The following is a 20,808-nucleotide window of genomic DNA, read 5'->3' on the forward strand; positions in this document are numbered from 1 at the left end:
CAATTACATGAGCGGTTTTTTGTTGGAAGCATGCAGCATCCAGACTAAGATTAAAACACTTTTAATAGAAGTTGCTGCTTTGGCATGTTCACAGCACTGACAAAACATATGCACAAAAAGCCTCAATAAAACCTAAAATATTTGAAAATCAGACACCAAACAAGTGAATCACATCAATGTCATCAGCCGGTGTAAAGATGAACTGATGCGGTGAAGCTACTAGTAGCAGGAGAACAAAGCTGCGCCAAAAACTAACAAACACTGAATAGAAGAAGGAGAGCTGCCATTGACACAGTTGCAGCCAAGCATGTTTTAATGTTACACAATACAGTTTTAGGAAGTTGCTCAAAGTCTAAACTGGTATTGTTGTCCATTTAAGGTGTAAAGTTTACCTTCGACCAAACGCCCCCTAAAGGAATCCCAGCGCCCCCCTTTTGTAAAAATTTCCACCAGCGCCCCCTGCCGTCCTCAGAATGTCCCCCTGGGGGCGGTACCGCCCACGTTGAGAAACTCTATCTTAGACTAAGGCCTATGCAAACTATGCAGATATATTTGATCTCATTCTAAGGAAAAACCACAGGGAAGTTTTAAGCTTCGATTCTCAAAGGGTAAAGATCATTACAGATCAAAGCTGAGGGAAAAGATGAAGGTCTCAATGTGAGAATCTGCAACACATCTGAGCTGTGACAGTAGAAAAGACATGAAACATGTAGGAGGAAAAGCTCTCAAACATGAAGAGAGCCCCTAGAGGTCAGTGATGGTAACATTAGTGTCACCATGTTAGAAGGTGAACTTCATCTAAATTTTCTTCCAGCTTCTACTGTTAGATTCAGCTTGGAAAAGCTAAGACTAAAATATTAACTGATTAAAAACTATATTGTGAGTCTGGGGGAAACACAAACAACAGAAACCAGTTCTGCAGCAAAGTGGGAAAGAATGATGGATTAGTGCACAAACTTGTTTGCTCAAAGTGTTTAGTGTTCATAATGACTTAGCACAACTTCTCTGTTAAACAAAAATCTGTCCACTTTGGAAATTAAAATAGTTCTTTCTAACATGTAAACAAATGTCAGAGACATCAATAAGACAATAAAAGTAGACATAATCAAACACAAAATACTATATTTCTAAAGGGTGTAGGAAGAAGACAAAGCTCCTTCCTACTTCCTGACTGTTTACTTATTTTATCTTGTATTTATTTTCTCTGTGCTCTACGTGAGTCCTTAGTTGTTTGAATTAGATTTTTTTTATCCATTGTGTATTTCAGTCTAGAATGTAGAATCCAAATATTTCCAGCATTATTTATATTCAGACATTTAATTTTTCTTCCATGTCAACATTTCTACACATTTTCTGCTCTGGTATTCAGTGGACCAGCAGCCAAAAGACAAAAGGCATTATTATGAAAGTTATGCCAAAGGGGCTTCAAAGCTATTTTCATTTTTATTTCATACTAAAAATCTGCTAAATTATTAAATTATGCACATCAGAGTCAATCCATGATCCATTCAGCTTTCACTGATAGCAGAAACATTTCACCATTACAGCCACTGGGTGTCACTGTTGAGTCTTCTGATAAGACATAAACTCTGCTTTATGATGGAGCTGTCCATGGTTAAAACACTTAAATTCATATAGAATTATTTCTTCATTTTCAATATTAAGCTAAAAAATTAGTTATGAAAAACTTTATTCCACAAAGACTTACAAATGTAAAACTGCTTTTAACGGGTCTGCATAGTCTAAAAACAATTAGACTATGCAGTTTAATTGTTTGTCATCATCTTTATTATTATAAGTTTAGTAATATTTATATTTCATTTGGGTATTTCTGAGCTTTGCATTTTGGTAGTTTTCTAGTTTTCCTCCTTCAGTTGGTATCTCCGCTCTCTGATGTCCCTCAACTGACCTTTAGCTGATCGATTGGTCACCTGTGTAGCATTTGGTGATCAAGTTCCACAGCATAAATAATTTTGGATTAAAACATATACATACTCTGAAGAAGAGAGAAAGTTGATATGGACCTTTAGCAGAAGTTCAAGCTGGAAGACTCCGCCCCCTCCATTCGCCCATCGACGTCATGCTCATCCCCGTCCTCAGCCTGGACCTCACCCTGCATGTTCAATCAGCAATCAGGCTCTGCATAAAAGGATCCACACCCAAACCGTCAGACGCTTCCCAGCTGCGTTCAATCCGTTCATCTGCACGTCTCAGCTCCTCCACAGCTTCGTGATTCCCCGTCCTTCGACCTCGCATCCTGCGTTTGTCCTTTCTTTTTCCCCTCAGACGCTCCCCGGATGCAAGAGATTTCTCCCGGCCCCAGCCTCGATCATTTCAAGCAGCTTCTCCCGCCTATCTCTCACCTGTCTAGGATTTCACTTACTCCATGATCCACCTCCGAAAAACATAAGCCCTCCGGTCACCTTGTTTACTTTGACCCCTTTGGCCCGTGATGCACGACGCATTACCTCCCGCACAGTCGTGAGACAAGGTAGCTAACTGCGGAGCTCTACGTGGAGGGAACAGCCTGTTTAAAGATGCCACGTAAAGAAAAACGACAGAATCAAAAGGGAGGATCTGATGGAAGCGGCAAAAGGCCATCTTCCTTCGCCCGCCAAGCTTCTCTCACTTCAGCATGCCGTCATGGTCAGCACCTTTCCGGATTTCCCCCTCTACGCCCGTCTCAGGCTGTCAGGATGCTCCTCAGATGCAAGAGATTCCTCGATGATTTCAAGTAGCGTCTTCCCCCTTTCTCTCCTGACTGGGATTTCTCCATCTCCCGCTCCCTCGCCACCTACTCCACGGTCCACCTCTGGCAAGCAGACACGTGATCCCACTGTTTTCAACCTGCACCGTCTTCTTCACCTCAGCGCCTCCACACCAGTGCCACGCTAAGGATCAGCATGCCTACGATTTCCCTCTCCTGCATGGTCGCTGTCAGCCCGCTCAGCAACACCTCTGGTTTTCCCTCACTACGCCTGTTTCAGGCTACCAGGGTAAGACGTAGCATTCTCATGTCTCATTCGAGTCTCGCAATACTTCGTAACGCAGACACTTTTCATTAGTTTATCCCCTCCCGAACACTTTGGCCGTATATACATGCGCCACTCAGGTTCTAATGTTTAAGGACTTTTATCCGAACATTGACTTAGTTAAAACATCATCACCTGTTTCTTGGAGGCGCCTTTAAACATAACATTGGTTCAGCAGGTGACCAGCTGTTGCGTAAGAGCTGCAAGGCGTATGTTAGAATCCAGTCAGCCTTGGAGGGATGTCTATTGTACAAATAGTAGATGCATGTGCACTCAACTGCGAGCAGTGCAGCCCATCATTAACGGGTCGTTTGGTCACCGCAGTTATCTATCTGCTTCACATTAGTTATTCGTCGCTAGTTAGTGCAGTATTCTTTGTCTTCTGAGCTGTATTATAATTTATGCTACCCAGGCCCGGCAGCACGGGCGGTCACTTCAGTTGTGTCCCGGCTGTCCTACAAGCCCGTGTTTTACCTACATGGCCAACTCTTTGATATTCCTGCATCGATTTTGGTACCGGAGTTTCCTCCATCTCCCTTATAGCGTCCTCTGCAACCTTGTTCTGCAATTAAAACAGATTTTATGTGCTGTTAACATATCATAATCTATTTCAAACCGCCTTCAAACGTAACTTGAGCCCGGAGACGTTCACACAAGTCGCCAACGGCGTAGGAGCCGCTAGTATAACGCCAATACTTTGCGTAATTTAACCGACCGAGTAGAGTAATGCCGATGCAGGTGATGTTAGCTTAGTTATGACTAATTTCAATACAACCCCTTAAGCTTGTTAACAAGACGCCCGTGACCATTGTCGTTGTGTATGTTCAGCTATGTAGATTCATTCTGCCTGTTGAAGATTTTAGGTTGTAATTTTGGGAAATCTCTGGCTCCATCTTCTTCTCACGGATCCCAGGTTCTCCCGGCGGGCCGAGTTAAATCACACAGAAAACGAGTGTAGACATCTCAGAATTAGGGTTTAATCCAAAGAAGACGCACATGAAATTACAACAGAACGGCAGAACAGAGACATGCATTAATTTACCTGAGTCGAATGGAAGAAGGAAGAAAGAAGCAAAGACGTGCTTAGACGTCTTTGGAGAATTACAAGAGCAAATCTGAGTAGTTACTGCTTTGTACAAAGTTTTATAGTAAAGGCGTATTCTAGACTTTTATTTATTCTAATAAGGTGTAGCTTTGCTCATCCAACCAGGAGTTGTCTCTGATCCTCTTTAGAGTTAGACACTCCCTGAAATTTGTTTTCAAGATCAAGCTCAAACTGTCACCTTTATCTAAACAAGTGGAAGCAGAGCTTCTCCTCTACTGGCCTGGACTCCTGCTGTTTCAAGGCTTTTCACAGATCAGTGTGAAAGCTGGAACTTCTCCTGATGATTTCCCAAACAAAGGGCAGTTCAAAAGATCTCAGCAAACAATCTACTTTATCTACAGGTAACATAAAGGTTAACAGGACAGAATAAGTTATTAATCTGAGAACTATAATTAGGCTTTCCAATAAAGACGTGGCAAGTTTTTTTAAAACTAGCATATTTTAAATTTACTCCTTATCATGACCTAAACAGTCAATTCAATCAGCTAATCTCGTCTGGAGCAGGGGTTCGCGTCTCGGCTGGCCTTCTCATACCGCGGCATGAGGCATAAATTGTCATTCACCTAATTGTGGACTTTTACCCTGTTGCAATGCAATACGTGTAGTAGAGTGGCTTGCCAACGTAACATGAAGTCGATTAATAATTCCTCTTCAGTTCGGTTGAGTCTGTCCAGCGCTTCTGCTAATTATTAATTGGCCTTAAATTCTTGTTGACGAGGGCATTGTCCAATCATTGTTTCTAAAAATTTTTGCTCGTGTCCATTCACTACTTATCAAAGCAACCTTAAATAGAACTGGTTTAGTCTCAATGTAAGACGTGGTTTTTTTTTTTTAAAGCATTCGATTTATAGGAATTTTCCACATGCGCAATGTATAGTGGTTGATTCATATTTCATTCCGGTAGCTCAGCTCAGAACAATCCAGAGGATTTAAATAGTCTGGCAGTCTATTCTAGTAGGTGATCCTTTTTGTAGCTTAAGTTTTAGGTTTTTCTTAGCTGAACTCTGGATATTCCTGGTCTACTTGCTTCGCGCCATCAACCAAGCGGTTCCATATTCTGATGTGTCCTATTCAAGTCCCATGGGTCGCTTCTCAGTTCTTATCTCAAGATCTCCCAGAATCGGCAGATTATTTCCCAGGCCATCCTGCCACTTTCAGGCTATGTAGTCGGTTCTCTCACTTACCCCGGTCCCACACTCAAATGTGCTCATTCCAGTCTCACTTCTGGGCCTATAGCCTTTAGACTCTTACCAGTCATTCTTGTGGGTCTGTCACTATGGCAACCAGCTCTTGCAGGTATCCTAAAGCTCACAGCCATTCTAGTCTAAACTCCCAACCCATTGCTAGGTCCAGTGGAGTTCATTCGAGTGGCACATCTCTACACGTCAAAGCTTTTTGATGAGTTAAGATGGTATTTTCTTTCTATTTTTCATTTTAAATTCAGTCCGTTGGGCATGGCCCTTTTTTGGGGGGGATCTCCTATGTAGTTGGTTCAGCTTCATCTTCATTTCAGCAGCTAGAGTTTCCAGCTTTTTACGAAATTGTTCCAGAGCCATAACCCGTTTCCTGAGGGGCTAACTCCGCAAGCAATCCCTAATTGTCACTCTCATCAGTCGTGTGTTACTATAAAGCTGAACCTTCACCAGTCCGTTTCATGTCATGAACCGACTTTAATCTTATCCGTTTTTCACCCATGATCATTTTGACTGTTGTTGATGAGCTGTCTCCACCTCTGTCCTGTTCAGTTCAGCCGTTAGACGGCATCGCTCATTTCATGTTTAATCTCAGGTCTCGCTCTGTAATTTATTAGCGAGGGCTCCCTCAGTGCTTAGGTGAGCACTGCGCATTTCGCTGGTGGTGGTTGGTCTTTTCTTGCCTAAGCAAGCATTCTTATCCAGTGATTTGTCCCTTTTTCCTTCTCACGCCTCCATGCTCCCACCTACACGTCACATCACAAGCACACTCCTTCTACCGCATCCTAAGTCTTGTGAGTCTCTATCATCTCACTGATTACTTCCCCTCTTGACTTTTCCTTCTCTCTCCATTGCTAACTCTTTTTCTGTTTTTGGCTTTTCCTCTGCCCCTGCTGCTGGCCCATGTCCCAGCGTCTCCTGCCCTTGCTGCTGGCCCATGTCCCAGCGTCTCCTGCCCCTGCTGCTGGCCCATGTCCCAGCGTCTCCTGCCCCTGCTGCTGGCCCATGTCCCAGCGTCTCCTGCCCCTGCTGCTGGCCCATGTCCCAGCGTCTCCTGCCCCTGCTGCTGGCCCATGTCCCAGCGTCTCCGCCCCTGCTGCTGGCCCATGTCCCAGCGTCTCCGCCCCTGCTGCTGGCCCATGTCCCAGCGTCTCCTGCCCCTGCGGCTGGCCCATGTCCCAGCCTTTCTCTCAATGTTGGCCCATGTCTCAGTTGGTTTTCTTTTTCCCTCACACTTTCCAGTGTTGGCTCCCTTACAGTGGGCACCTATCCTGCCATCACTCTCCAGTTGATGTTGTCATCTAGCTGATCCTATCCCCAGCCTGGCTCCACACCTTCAACTGTCTTTCACTCTCATGCCTCGTATTATTTTGGCCCCTTCTCTGAGCATGCCTTCATTCTTCACCTGTGCATCATGATATCATGAAAACCCCTCTATCAAATTTGATTACTCCTGCCAGCTTCTCTCCTTCTGGTCTTCTGCACTCCGTTAGTCTACAATCGTATTGTACTTTTCTCCCTGCATTCTTAAGTCAGCACACAAGTTTTAGGTCTCACCTTTCCTCGGCCCCGGCCTCAGCCCCTTTTTGGGGGGAGAGCATCCCTAATCGGTTATCGGGATGTTCATCGAGTTCACATCAAATCTCAGCTCAAATCAGCTGCCGGGGCCCGAGCGCCAAAGAACTGTTATTCATTGCTGTCATTAAATCTTTTAATTGTTCCTTGTTCTCCGTCTGAGTCTTTCCAGATTGAACTCTCTACATACAGAACAAACACAGAGAAGCTCAGGCTTTGATTTATAAACCAGTTTAATCAAAACCCAAGTTTAGTTTCTAAAATGTAACATGAGCTATGATGACACAAATACAAATACACACCAAGTCTGTTTTAGATACAAATACAAGTTCCTTATATCTTGATTATTTAATTATCATACAGAGAAAATCTTTTAAAACTTCAAAATATAATTTTTACATTTTGAATCAAGTTTGATCATTAAAATGTAAAAGCACATAACAAGACATCCAGTCCTGTTTGTTGGATTTCTGTCGATGAGATCTCAGATGTTTTTGGCACAGACTGATGGGCGATATTGGTCACACCACACGTCATCCCAGCACTTGGATCCTGCAAGAAACAACAACAAACATCACTGAAACATAATTTAAAGCAAAGCTGTGAAGCTGCACAGCTAATGTAAGTCTTTTAATGTTTTAACTACAAATAAATGAGTGATTTTAACAATCTGCAGGCTGCCTGGCATTATAAACCTCATGTGGAAATTAATTTTAATCACCTCCAAAGTTCATCTGTAGGCAGTGCTGGTTTTTGTAATTATCTGGATTTCCACTGCACCAGTTAGAGTAGTGGAAGGGACTCCCATTGCTCCACAGCCAAACGCCCTCCTGGAATTTAACAGATTATAAATGTTAATATCAATTTCCAGATCTTTTTATCCTTTTATCCTGGGTGAAATTACCTGCTGAGCATCAGAGCCTCCAATCCATGTTTCTGGTGATCCGTGAGTTGCAGCTGTTATCAACCTCTGGATGTGATGGTACTCCTGAAAGCTGTGGACGGATGCAAGGGTTGCCTGCAAAGACACACAGTTTCTCTGCAGCCGAGACAAACGGGGAGTTCATGGGTTAAACAGTTAAACTCAGGCATAAAAAACACATATAAGAAGAGAATATTAAAGGAAATAGATTGACTTAGATCACCTGGGCTGTCGCCCAAGTCATGGTTCTGGAGATGTAGATGAAGCAGCGCTGGTAGAACTGCGACCAACCAGGAGGACAAGATCTCCTAAGCAGATCATTTGTTGCTGCAGACAAACAGATGCCGACTCAGGTCAACTTCACATAGATCATCATATCCCAGACATAATGCTCAGTGAAGGCTGCATCTGTTGGCCTGTTTATGTGGTTAAACCTTCAGTGAAAGTGATATTTTATTACACTTCATAATGACAGAGTAACAACATCCCGACATGGAGTTCATTAAACTCAACTGGGCTCAAACCTACAACAGTCCTGACATATATGGCCTAAAACAAGGAAAATGTAAGTATGGTGGCGGACCTATGATGCTGTGGGACTCAGGAAACTGAAAATAGTTCATGATTGCATCATTGAACAGAATTATTCTCCATAGCATATAACAACATTACAAAAATAATTCATCAGACCCAAAATCTAGCAGGAAGGTAGAAAGTCATGTGGATAATGTGTGGTTGAGTTGTATTACTCCAAAAGTATGAAAGTTATCATATAGGCTCTCATTTTCTTCTACTTTCTTCCACCAGAGATGATCCCAAATTCATCAAAGATGTAAATGTTTCTTTACTTTTTCTTTTTTGGAGCAGAGAGAAAGAAAAATCCTCAAAGTTGTTGATCATATTGACTGAAAACTTTCTCAGTGTTTCTGTAGATGGAGACGATTCCAAGAGTAAAATCTGGGACTTAATGGAAACTAACTCACCCTGTGGATCAGCCTCCTCCGCTTCAGGTCCATTTTCTACATCTGAAATATATACATAAAAGACGTCCAACATTATCTTCTGCTTAATATAGCAGAGTAAAACAAATATGTCTAAAATGAGGTGAAAAAGTTTCTGACCTGCTGGATCTGTCCAGTTTCCAACTTCGGCATCAGGAAGAAGAGATTAGTTTAGCAAAGATCAGAGTTAGACTTTATCTCCTAATAATAATTAATTTGACTCATTACAGGTAAAATAGACACATATAAAAAAACATAAACTTACCTTCATAAAAAGTTTCCTCAATCTCAGTTTCCTCGCTGTCAGCTGGGGAAGGTAAAGGTTGTGATTATTGAATATCTTTTCGCTCGTAAAACATTCAAAAATGAATATCTATTGTAAAAAAAGTTTTTGAAAGTTTTGTTATTATGACATTCATGATTAAATTAGATCAGACAATCTGTAGAAATAAAGAATCCTTATCAGTAACAGTTTATTTTTATCTGTAGCTCAGTGGATAAAATTCAAATATTCAGTTTTATCTCCTTCTGATGCTAAATCTGCGTCTCCAACTCACCAGCAGCTTGACTCAGAGCCATCAAGGCACAAATAAACATCAGTACATTCAGAGTTTTCATGATGCAGATTGAAGATCACCTTCAAAAAGCACAAACAGTCTCAGCTCAATAAAGAAATAACTGAAGTTAGATAAAAACTTTTTACCAAAGCAGCATCAAAATTACCTTTTTTCCTTCACTTCAGCGTCAGACAAACTTCAGCTCTTCTGTCTGCAGGTCCTGGAAAACAGCTGCTCTTATATCCTGACAGACCAGGAAACATGGACAGACCTGTCAATAATAAACTGCTAACAATCTTTCCGTGAAATCCAAGCAAAGATGTGATTTGGACTTTATGACTTCAGCATAAGAGATTATTTTCACTGATAAGGTTTTCTGGTAAACAAGACCAAGTTACAAATAGGTCCATACAAACCAGGAAGCAGCGACAGCAACAAAATGTCATTCTTCAACTTTCTTGTGTTATGACTAGGAAATTTATGTGCATGTTTATTTATACAAGCTTGAAAATTCACATGTCCAAATCTGCCATTCGCTTGGTTGTCTGAGCAAAACCTAAAGAAGGAGCCGTGCGGAGAAAATCTGTTCCCCTGTGAAAATCTGTTCCCCTGTGAAAATCTGTTCCCCTGTGTCGGGAGCGCGCATTGCAGCCAGAGAGGTGGATTCGGCGGATCTGACCATTTTCACGGCGCTTCTGATCTTCTGATCGATTTCTCGGTAAAAACTACTCATATAATCATGTCAATGTTGTAACTTTCAGTTTAATCGGCAGCTATCAAAATAAAAATACATACATAAATAAACGAGGTCCTGTGTGGAGGTCTTTTTACGCTGTTTTGTGTTATTTTAAACGCGAAGTGAATCAATCTTTTTTCACCGTTTGTCTCGTAAGCCTGACAAATAAAAGTCGGTCAACAAACACAGGTTCCCAACACGAAGTGTAGCAGGGCACAAAAATAAAGACTTCCTGAAAAGATCAGAGTGTAAACTTTTTGGTCAATCACGTTCTAAAGTAAAATATGACAGATTACTGGATTAAGGAAATGTCTAGTATGCTATCACACATAATAATTTTTTGAGAATTTGGAAACAGTTGCTTTTTATTTCCCAAAGTTATGGGGGGAGAAGAAGAGAGAATGGATATTTCAGCTGCCTGATAAAATCTGTTCCCCCTATAATGGAAATAAATTAATTTACCTGCAAAGTCTTTTACTGTGTTCATTCCCCTTATGATCAACAAGAAATCCTGTAATTTTCTTAACATTTGCCCTTTATTTTCCAAAGTTAGGATGGGGGAACAAAGTATTTTAGCTCTTTCAGCCACCTGAAATAATCTGTTCCCCCTACATGAAATGGACATGTACAGTGAATTAATTTCTTTGTTACCTAAAATTTGAATCATTAAATGAAGCTGTTTATTTCAGTTTGCAGAAAAACTCCTAGCAAAAGAGGTTGTGGATTTTCCTGTTTCCACTGCGGCGTCTACAGCATGAGGTTGGACATTGCTGTGAGACTTATTCTTAACAGTGGTGATTGTAACATTAATATTCTTATTTTGAGTGTTAATGAAAAGTTTTATCATGACTATAATTTGTATGTTTTGATAAAAAAATATATATATTTTGTTCCCCCATCCTAACTTTGGCAAAAAAAGGGCAAATGTTAAGAAAATTACAGGATTTCTTGTTGATCATAAGGGGAATGAACACAGTAAAAGACTTTGCAGGTAAATTAATTTATTTCCATTATAGGGGGAACAGATTTTATCAGGCAGCTGAAATATCCATTCTCTCTTCTTCTCCCCCCATAACTTTGGGAAATAAAAAGCAACTGTTTCCAAATTCTCAAAAAATTATTATGTGTGATAGCATACTAGACATTTCCTTAATCCAGTAATCTGTCATATTTTACTTTAGAACGGGATTGACCAAAAAGTTTACACTCTGATCTTTTCAGGAAGTCTTTATTTTTGTGCCCTGCTATCGGCCAGCTTCTCTCCTCCTTTATCAGAAATGAAAAATTATAAATGCACACTTCGTGTTGGGAACCTGTGTTTGTTGACTGACTTTTATTTGTGAGGCTTACGAGACAAACGCTGAAAAAAGATCGATTCTCTTCGCGTTTAAAATAACACAAAACAGCGTAAAAAGACCTCCACACAAGACCTAGTTTACTCACGTATGTATTTTTATTTTGATAGCTGCTGATTAAACTAAAAGTTACATTTACGAGTAGTTTTTACCGAGAAATCAATCAAAAGCGCAGTGAAAACGGTCAGATCCACTTCTCTGGCTGCAATGCGCGCTCCCAACACAGGGGGAACAGATTTTCTCACAAGACCTCTACCGTTCCAGCTGTAGTCATCCTTCAGTCCAGCCGCCCGCTTTGTGAATGCGCCTTATGGACATAAAGCATCTTTGTTCTGTAAATGTACAACTTATACACATGATTCTACGATTTAGAATAAACGTCCACATTCCCACTCAAAGACTCTCTGACTCTCTGCCTTTAAATCCCGCTGAACGCGCTGCTGTTCTAACAGGCATTTGCACGATCTCTTTATTTATTTATTTATTTATTTATTTATTTATTTATTTATTTATTTATTTATTTATTTATTTATTTATTTATTTATTCATTCATTCATTCATTTATTTTTATTTTTTATTTTAATTTTGATTTTTTTTTCTTTAAAATTTATTTTTACTTTTGTGAGGTGACCTTATGTGCCCTCAAAGCACCTTTTAAATAAAATATATAGTTATTATTATTATTATTATAAATACTTATACTGCTACAAACAAGGACGTTACCATGGTTACAGTTTCAGGTTGAACGCAGCTGGGAAGCGGCTGACGGCTTCGGTGTGGATCCTTCATGCAGAGCCTGATTGATGATTGGACACACCGGGTGAGGTCCAGAGCTGAGGTCGGAGATGAGCATGACGCCGATGGGCGAACGGAGGGGATGGAGTCTTCCAGGTTGAATTTTCGCTATTAGCTTCATCACACAAAAATCATCAATGGAAATCAAATTTATTAACTAATGGAGGCCTGGATTTAGAGCCACACACAAAATTAAAGTAAAATGTTCCCTTTATTTTTTTGAGCATATTTAGGTCAATGAAAGAAAATGAGAACAAAGGTAAGACATCAGTAAAATAATAAACTACAGCTCGTATGGTGTGTTCTGGCATTAGGTTTGAATGCAAATCCAGATATAAAACAATGTTAAAATAAAAGATTCCTCAGGAAATAAATTACTATCAGACTGATCAAAGTAAAAAGAAAAAGGATGAAAAATGTGCAATATGTCATCTATGAAGAACATCATTAGTTTCCTGAACTGCAGGTTGTTCTTTAATATGTTGCTGTAAAAGTTTATGATTCCAGAGACGTTTTCAGGTCAAGGTCATGAACTAAGAAACTCTGAGGACTGAGATAAAACCTGTTTGTTTTTCTGTCATTGATCCTTATCAGATTTCACTGGAAGTCATGGCGGATGGATGAATTTTAATGTTGACATATATTAGAAAAACAATCTTTTTGTTTTTTACTAAAAACTTTGAAATACTTGTAAAAAGTTAAATATCTTCCATTCCAACAGCATATTGAGATATTCTAACATTCCTAAGATATATCTGTTATTACTTGTCACATGAGTTTGCTCAAAGATTTCTGCACATAAACTCTAGGAAATCAGACAAAATCGATATTTAGAAACTCAGGAATTAAAAAAATAAAATTGAAATGATGTAATTTTTTTGTATGAAGCTTTTGGTTTTATTCAGTTTAAACCCTGCAACCTGACTAAACATTACTCTATGAATTAATTGATGCAATTATCATTCAGCATTTCTTGCAATTTAATAATAAATAAGGAGGTGAAAGCAGGAGTACTGAGTATCTCCACAAACAATGAAAGAAATGAATGGAGAAAGAGAAAAGAAAGGAGGAAACTTTTCTCAAGTCGTTTTACTTCTCTTTGTTTTGACCACTAGGGGTCACTGGTGGATTTTCTATCAAATGCATGGAACAGTTTTCTGTTGTGCTGAATCTGGGAACAGGAAGTGGTTAATGTCTTTGCTCTCAATGTGAAGAAAGTCTGCAATGTGTTTTAAAAATATCAATCCAACTAAATGAACCATTATAATTTTATCAATCGCTTCTCTTTCAAAATGTTAAGGATGAACTCACACATATTGAAAAGAATGATAACTGTAGCAACATATTAATTGGAAGTTTACTGACTATAATTTGTATATTCTCTTAAAGAATTAATGACTAAACTAATACTAATCAGACTAAAAGGAGGTTAACCTATGGCATTTCATCCAGGTCCATTAGGACTGGTTTAGCTGAGTGTCAGCATACATGTGTTTATATATTCAAAGTCATGTTTGGGAATTTATTCATGCTTCATTCATTCACGGTTCACATAATGTCAAAACATATACTGAATGTTAAACTCTGTGAAATGTGAAAAAGATGTGAATAAATTAAGGGAATGTTAGGAGAACAATATAGATGATGCTAATGCTAAATCCAACAACAAAGCTTTCTCACTCAGTGACCGCATTATTTAATAATATTGAGATCCTGAGTCTACATTGCAAATTTTATAACTGTATTTAGGCAGGTAACTGGAAAAGTCGACTATTAAAGTTTAATGAAAATGAAAAGAAAGGAGTTCAACTAAAATGAAAGCTGCAAAGAGTTCTTCAGCTTCTATTCTATTCTATTCTATTCTTTAGATTGATATGCAGTTTTTAATTTCTGCATTTATCCACCAGATGGCGCTGACATCCCTCTGTATCTGGTTGTTAGGGTCAAGTACCAAAGATAATCAGATAATCTTTGCATTAACCAAAACCAAATAAAAAAATAAAAACATTTTGCAAAACAAAGAGATGAAAAGGAAGTTGTGTAAGGGTTAGACATGAAAATGGAAAAAAAAACAGAATAATAATAAAAATATATAATAAAATATAATAGAATAATAAAAAAAAAGAAAACAAACTACCTTCATCGTTAAAAAGTATTTTCAGTTAAATATCAATGACACAGTAATTGGAGTCCTGAGTACAGTCATCAGTAAATAAACGGTTTCTGAGCACCGGGTCTCTTTAGGCTCAGATGTCAGGCAGCGATGCATGAAAACAAATGGAACTGAACCAGTTACAATGTAACTGAGCTGTCAGCCTGTTTGCTCTGAAAACATCTCCACCTTTGACTTTCAGGAAAACTAAATATTGGCTTTAGGTGTGAAGCCATGTCTGTTTTTCACAGATAGCTTCACATGCTGTGAAGTTTGTTGATACAAATACTTGTCACATTTATGAACTGATAACATTTTTGTTATGACTTTTTTAACTTTTCTTATCCAAGGAGAGCAGTTTAAGTTACAGCAGCTGAGAGACATGAAGCAGGAGTTGTTCTAATATTTAGATTTAATATTTGACAGAAGGATTTCCAATTTGAATATTTTGTTTCTGGATTCTTGGGTACATTGATACAGTTTTGTTATAAAAATGCTAAAGTGAAGAGCTCTAGGTTTGATTACACAGCTGAGTGTGAAATAAAATCTTCTTTAAAGGCACATCAGATGTTTTTGAACTGTAAAACTGAAATTTAAGCAGTAAAAAAAAATCACAGGAACAATTACTTAACAGTGTCCAAGGAAACAGTAAAAAATGTAAGGGGGAAATGTGTTGCTTTAATACAGACACACACACATCTTTTACTTTTTATTAGTGCCTTTATTTGGAAAGTTGTTAGAGGGGATAAGTTGCTTTCTCTTGCAAGCAGAAGGTGTCTGTGCCTAGTGACTAAAACTAGTATCTAGTATGTTTTTGGTCAGTTTTTTTTTATATTGAAGCAGCAGAGCAGGAACATTTAAGGAAAAGTAAGAAATGCCAGAGTGATGGCCAAGAGGCACGTTAACTGGTATCTGCTGAAGATTCATTTCAGCTAGTAGAGGAGGATGGCACAGACTGACGGGAGCTCAGCGTCACATTTCCTGCCAGTCAGGCATCCAGAGCCGGAATCTGCTAACAGGAAAAACGTTCAGTCAAGCTGAGGCGTCGTTATGTTATCTTCACATAAATATGCAGAAAAATGTAAAATGTGCATATTTCTGCATATTATGTGGAAATAATTTTGGTCTTTGAGAGAAACTGAATGAGTTCAAAGTGAAATGAAACGTTTAAATTTGATTTACCATCAAAAGAGATCTCCAGACAGTTGTTCTCATCGTGTGAACTTTGCTCATCGCAAAACTTAGCAAAGTCAGAGGAAATGGGATCCACCCAGGACCAAGACGGATCCTGCAGGACAAAATCAAACCAAGTCAACTCCAGATTGAAGATAAAACCTCGTTTTGAACTGTGTAAGGAGGATTTATCTACCTCTGATGTTTTGCTGCCTCCAACCCACACTGGTCCTCCTTGATGCCCAGCACTTTCCAGCTCGTCGTAAATCTCATCAGCTTGTATTTCATTATACACAGCAGCGAGTGAACCTTCACCTTTGGATGCACAGTTTTCCTAAAGAGAAGGCAGAAATAACACAGAGTTGAAAAACACATAGAGAACGACATCATTGCAAACTCTGCTGTGTCTAAACCTGCTGTAAAATCAGCAGGTGAGTCTTCAGTGAAATGACATAAATTAAGGTTTTCATCAACCAGTGAACAAATGTTTGTCATGCAGCAAAACACAAACTGCTTTAAGTGTTAGTTTCTCCACCATCACTTCACACCGTGAGAATCGCCTCTATTCTCATCATCATATTATTCATGTAGTTGTAAAGCACATTTTTAAAACCTTTCCACTTTTCTTATTAGAGCCATCAGTGGATATAACAGATATAACATGTAGGTGTGTGGGATAACACCCACACACACACACACGCACACACACACACACACACACACACACACACACACACACACACACACACACACACACACACACACACACACACACACACACAATGTTTAGACAGGATATCTCACGACGCCTTGCAAGATCAAATAATCAAATGAATAACCAATCAGACCGCAGACCCAAACTCAAAACCTCAACGCACTCAGACTGAATTTGACTCTAACCTGTTGGTCTCAGGTTGTCATTCACAATGACAGGGGTGTCAAACTCCAGTCCTCAAGGGCCGCTGTCCTGCAGTGTTTAGATGTGCCACAGGTAAAAAACAGTGGAATGAAATGGCTTAATTACCTCCTCCCTGTGTAGATCGGTTCTCCTGAGCCTTGCTAATGACCTAATTATTCTTTTCAGGTGTGGTGCAGCAGAGGCACATCTAAAAGTTGCAGGACAGCGTCCCTTGAGGACTGGAGTTTGACACCCCTGTCACTAGAGGACCCAAATTTGGGTCCTCTAGTGACAGACAGTCTAAATAACGATGACTGTGAGGATGATGATATTTTTCCTTCCTCCACCACTGGTGCACCCCAGGGCTGTGTGCTCAGCCCCCTCCTGTTCAGCCTAGGAAACGGTAAATGGCCTCTATCTGTTTAAAGCTTTATCAAATCCAAAGGACCCAAATGCTAAATAACCAAGATTTGCTTTGCACTGTGACTGTGAAGTCAGTAAAACACATATAGGTGCTAAACTCTGAACATGAAGTAGGTTTTAGCAGCATGAATAGACGAGGTTTAACAGTAAATTGGAACCAATATTCACCCAACAATAAGAGATTTTTTACCATTTTGATGTGAAAAGTCTGTTCTCGGTTACCTTGGCCTCATTCCAGGTCATATTCTGGGGAACAAAGAGGAGGCACTGAGTGCTGTGCATCGTCCATCCATCAGGGCAGGTGAAGTCCCAGTGATAGTCTCCATCTTTGAATAGTTATAATAGATTGATTAGTACCGACTAGTTAAATGATTCTGAATCAGTATAATGAGTTAGAAATGGGGGAAACTGACCAGTTACACCCATCCAGTCACCACCATAATCTAAAAAAAAACTCTCTTTATATTTACAATTTAACATTTTATAAAACTTCAAATTGTAAATGATCATGTACATTTTCTTTGTTTGTCAAATTTACATGACACAAATATAATAGTGCTAATAAAACCAATAAAAAAGATTTACCTTCAGTTGGTGAATGATCAGGATAGAAAGGATCGTCATGAGTGACCAAATCATCTGGAGCTTGAAAAGCAGAATTTAGGAGAAGAGTCTTCAATTAAATAACTAAGTAAAATGTGAGTTTTGTACATGAATGTTTGTTTTTTTTAAAAAAAAAAACAAAAAAAAAACAAACTCTGTTTATATCTACAATTTACAATTTAACATTTTATAAAACTTCAAATTGTAAATGATCCTGCACAACTTCTTTGTTTGTCAAATTTACATGATGCAAATATAATAGTGCTAATAAAAGCCATAAAAAAAAGATTTACCTTCAGTTGGTGGATGATCAGGATAGAAAGGATCGTCATGAGTGGCCAGGTCATCTGCAGCTTGAAAAGCAAAATTTAGGAGAAGAGTCTTCAATTAAATAACTAAGTAAAATGATCAATGTTACATGTCTTTTAAACATTATATTTAATTCACTGCAGATTATATATCAAACGACTTTCTGAGTCATAAGAGTGAGGTTTGCACACACATTTTATCAATTCAACAGAGCTTGTTGTGATTCATCATCATGTTTTCCTTATTGGCACAAAGAATAGTTCATAAAAGAAAAAACTGACAAAGATTTACCTTCTGCTGGACTAACAGGTTCGTCTGTGACTGGAATGGCTGCAGACAGGATGAAAATATGAATAAATGAAAATAATCTATTTAATAATCTATCAGTGCAAATATTGCTTAATCAGCAGATTTTATTAGACTTTTCAACTTTATTTTCCACAATTATACATGAATCCAGAGACACTTTCAAAGATACTTTACATGTAATTAAAAAAAAAAAAAAACATGTTTTTGTTGCTAAGTAATGGGATTCTCTTTTGTTACCAATGTTGCACCTGCTTTAAAATCCCTATTTTATTCACTTGAGCTCATTGAGAACAAATTATATTATTCAGGTTTAGGAAACTGAAGGTTTACAAACAGTCAAAACAGCTTCAAAAGTCAAAAAGTGAGTTTTGCACACGAACGGTTTCAGTGCACAAGAGCTGGCAGCAGACAGAGCTTGTTGTGAAATTTTAACCCAGGATAGATAATTGAGGTCAAGTGAAGGTCATGGCAATAAAATGCAGAGATGCAAACACAAAACAGATGCAGGGTAAACAAAGATTTTCCAGAACTGCAGCTGCAAAGATATCTGAGAGGGATTTCTCCCTCAGACGAGCAAACAGCCGACCAGGCTTTCCGTTTTATTCTCAAAAGAAAAGGTTATTAATCTTTGTAGATTTCCTATTCTACAGAGTAGTTGCTCTACACTTCAAACAATGTAAATACCAGCACATACTGCTGCAGTAAATACTCACAGACTGCATGGGCCAAAGTCAACACGGCGAATCCAAACCAAGACAAACTCAGGATCTTCATGGTGGAGATGACTGGGATGCAACCTGTGGTGATAACTTTATGTTCTACAGGCAGAAACATAACGCATAACTTACATGAATCCAACACAAACATCAAATGACAAAACAACCATCATCATCATCATCGTCATCAAAGGTAAAGATTTACCTTCTTGTCTTCTGTCTGGTGAGTTTCAGCCTGCAGCTTCAGTCTCGTTTCGCCTGGTTTGATATAAGGCAGAAGGAGCAGCACCGTGACTCCTTCCCACCCAAAACACGACGTTCACAGGCGCTGAACAGGATCAGACATCCGTACTCAGTAACAACAAAGACAAACGGTGAACAGATCCAGACTGCAGTGCGATTCGTTGGAACTTTCAATAGAAAGAGCTTCTTGTTTTCCAGGAATCTGAACAAACAACACCCTTGATAAATATTCAGTTGAATTAATGTATTTACTTAGCATCACGTATTTACTCAATACACAACAAAATGAGGTCAGAGGTGAGCGAAAACAAACTATTAGCTCAAAAATGTTAAACTGAAAGATAAATGGGCACAGTTAAGTCTCACTTAGCAAATATTTTAATCTTATCAGCATCTTTCTGTAAGTAACGTGTTTAAAAATGAGCCACAGTGGCAACTTGATAGAGAATCTGTGAAGGGAGATGAAGGTTAGGGTGATGGCACAGAGGCCTTCCAAGCTCTGAGACGTGAAGCTCATTGCAAAATAATAATAAAAAAAAGAGTTAAAGTACTAGTGGATGGATAAAGATGGATCAGAACAGAACAGAAATTTGATTAAACTCAAATTCAAAACCAGTTTATTGATTTCAAAGGGAAATTAAAGGGAAATAAAGAAAGAAAGAAAGAAAGAAAGAAAGAAAGAAAGAAAGAAAGAAAGAAAGAAAGAAAGAAAGAAAGAAAGAAAACTCATTTATCAAATTATCTTCTGCTTTGTTACTGCATTGCAACCGTTGCACCACCAGGTGTCAGTGTTGGACCCGGATGTGACTAAAGTCTAAAAAGGTTTCCTCACATTTTGGCCAGAATGCGTTAAAAATATCAATATAATTAAATAAAACATAATAATTACATCAATTTCTACTCTTCAAAAAAGTTAAGGTTGAATTATCTTATCAGGGTTAATAAATGAAACATTTAATGTAAGAAACAAGAGGAATATTCATCTTAGAAAAAAATGGTAACATAGCTTCCAGTATTTTATTCTTATTCCTGTTTTTTATACATTTTATATTCTAATTTTTGTGTGAACCCACTTCCTTTGACTGACAAAAAAGGAATTTCTAAATCCTCTGATCAATAATCCAGTTTTCTCATTCAGAAATATAATAACGGTTGATTTATTGAGACCTACTTCATTCAAAATTGAGTAAATAAATACTGTTTTAATAATTAATAAATTATACATCAAATAAATAAATTTACCCATGAAATTAAAACAGAATAATTGTAAAAGTATTGATTTGTTTATTTCATTGTTTCTTTATTTCACAATGATGGCTTACCTTGTGACATTTTATTTTTTAAATGTATGTTACACATTTTAATAAGATTTTTATTCATGTTCTGATATACAAATACGAGGTCAGGTTTTCTTTTTCTGTGGGGCGGGTCAGGTCAAAGTTCAGCAGATTTGTTTTTTATTATTGAAGCAGCTGTGAATGTGTTTGTTTCAAATATATGAACATTTGTTTTTAATCCATCCGTTAAGAGAGGAAACTGCAAAAAATGATGCAAACATGTGCAAAAATATTTCCAGCTGCCTCCTTTATTTACATACCTGAGCCTAAACATTAATACTCACCAATCTCCACATGGTGGCGCTAGTAAACCAAACAGTGTCTGACACGCTGATGAGTTTCAGGAACTGATAGATGAATGTAAAAAAAATGAT

The 20,808-nt window shown here is 38.4% G+C and overlaps 2 protein-coding genes across 8 annotated transcripts; both read right to left on the bottom strand.

The window, feature by feature from the left end:
• Positions 1 to 7,120: 7,120 nt before the first annotated feature.
• Positions 7,121 to 9,468, bottom strand: LOC106912479 (type-2 ice-structuring protein-like). Its single transcript, XM_088015844.1, has 8 exons — positions 9,386 to 9,468; positions 9,094 to 9,135; positions 8,949 to 8,972; positions 8,811 to 8,852; positions 8,051 to 8,154; positions 7,810 to 7,944; positions 7,627 to 7,735; positions 7,121 to 7,457 (listed from the first exon to the last, which is right to left on the bottom strand). Exons 1-8 carry the CDS (start codon positions 9,444 to 9,446, stop codon positions 7,390 to 7,392), a joined length of 585 nt encoding a protein of 194 aa, XP_087871970.1. The 5' UTR covers positions 9,447 to 9,468; the 3' UTR covers positions 7,121 to 7,389.
• A 5,655-nt stretch (positions 9,469 to 15,123) lies between these two features.
• LOC106910707 (type-2 ice-structuring protein-like) lies at positions 15,124 to 19,218 on the bottom strand. Of its 7 annotated transcripts, none has more exons than XM_088015841.1 (10): positions 19,060 to 19,218; positions 18,852 to 18,956; positions 18,121 to 18,159; positions 17,814 to 17,867; positions 17,503 to 17,562; positions 17,331 to 17,360; positions 17,140 to 17,243; positions 15,793 to 15,930; positions 15,606 to 15,711; positions 15,124 to 15,435 (listed from the first exon to the last, which is right to left on the bottom strand). In XM_088015841.1, exons 2-10 carry the CDS (start codon positions 18,910 to 18,912, stop codon positions 15,356 to 15,358), a joined length of 672 nt encoding a protein of 223 aa, XP_087871967.1. In that variant the 5' UTR covers positions 18,913 to 18,956; positions 19,060 to 19,218; the 3' UTR covers positions 15,124 to 15,355. The 7 variants fall into 7 exon arrangements, with proteins under 7 accessions (XP_087871967.1, XP_014832864.2, XP_087871965.1 ...); XM_014977378.2 differs by having other exon boundaries at positions 15,124 to 15,432; positions 17,814 to 17,873; XM_088015839.1 differs by having other exon boundaries at positions 17,814 to 17,873.
• Between the last annotated feature and the right edge of the window lie 1,590 nt (positions 19,219 to 20,808).

The sequence above is a fragment of the Poecilia mexicana genome, unplaced genomic scaffold (assembly GCF_051168715.1).
Source record: "Poecilia mexicana isolate PSO_F unplaced genomic scaffold, ASM5116871v1 scaffold_18, whole genome shotgun sequence".
In the NCBI taxonomy this organism is placed as follows: domain Eukaryota; kingdom Metazoa; phylum Chordata; class Actinopteri; order Cyprinodontiformes; family Poeciliidae; genus Poecilia; species Poecilia mexicana.

Bases quoted from the DNA above. Each gene is read 5' to 3' on its own strand.
- LOC106912479 (XM_088015844.1), bottom strand. From the start codon at position 9,446: ATGAAAACTCTGAATGTACTGATGTTTATTTGTGCCTTGATGGCTCTG. The intron at 8,155-8,810 runs GTGAGTTAGTTT...GTTTGTCTGCAG, and splicing joins GGAGGAGGCTGATCCACAGG to CAACAAATGATCTGCTTAGG. The intron at 7,945-8,050 runs GTGATCTAAGTC...TCTCGGCTGCAG, and splicing joins TGACTTGGGCGACAGCCCAG to AGAAACTGTGTGTCTTTGCA.
- LOC106910707 (XM_088015839.1), bottom strand. From the start codon at position 18,912: ATGAAGATCCTGAGTTTGTCTTGGTTTGGATTCGCCGTGTTGACTTTG. The intron at 17,874-18,120 runs GTAAATCTTTGT...TTGCTTTTCAAG, and splicing joins ACCTGTTAGTCCAGCAGAAG to CTGCAGATGACCTGGCCACT. The intron at 15,712-15,792 runs GTAGATAAATCC...TTTGTCCTGCAG, and splicing joins GAGGCAGCAAAACATCAGAG to GATCCGTCTTGGTCCTGGGT.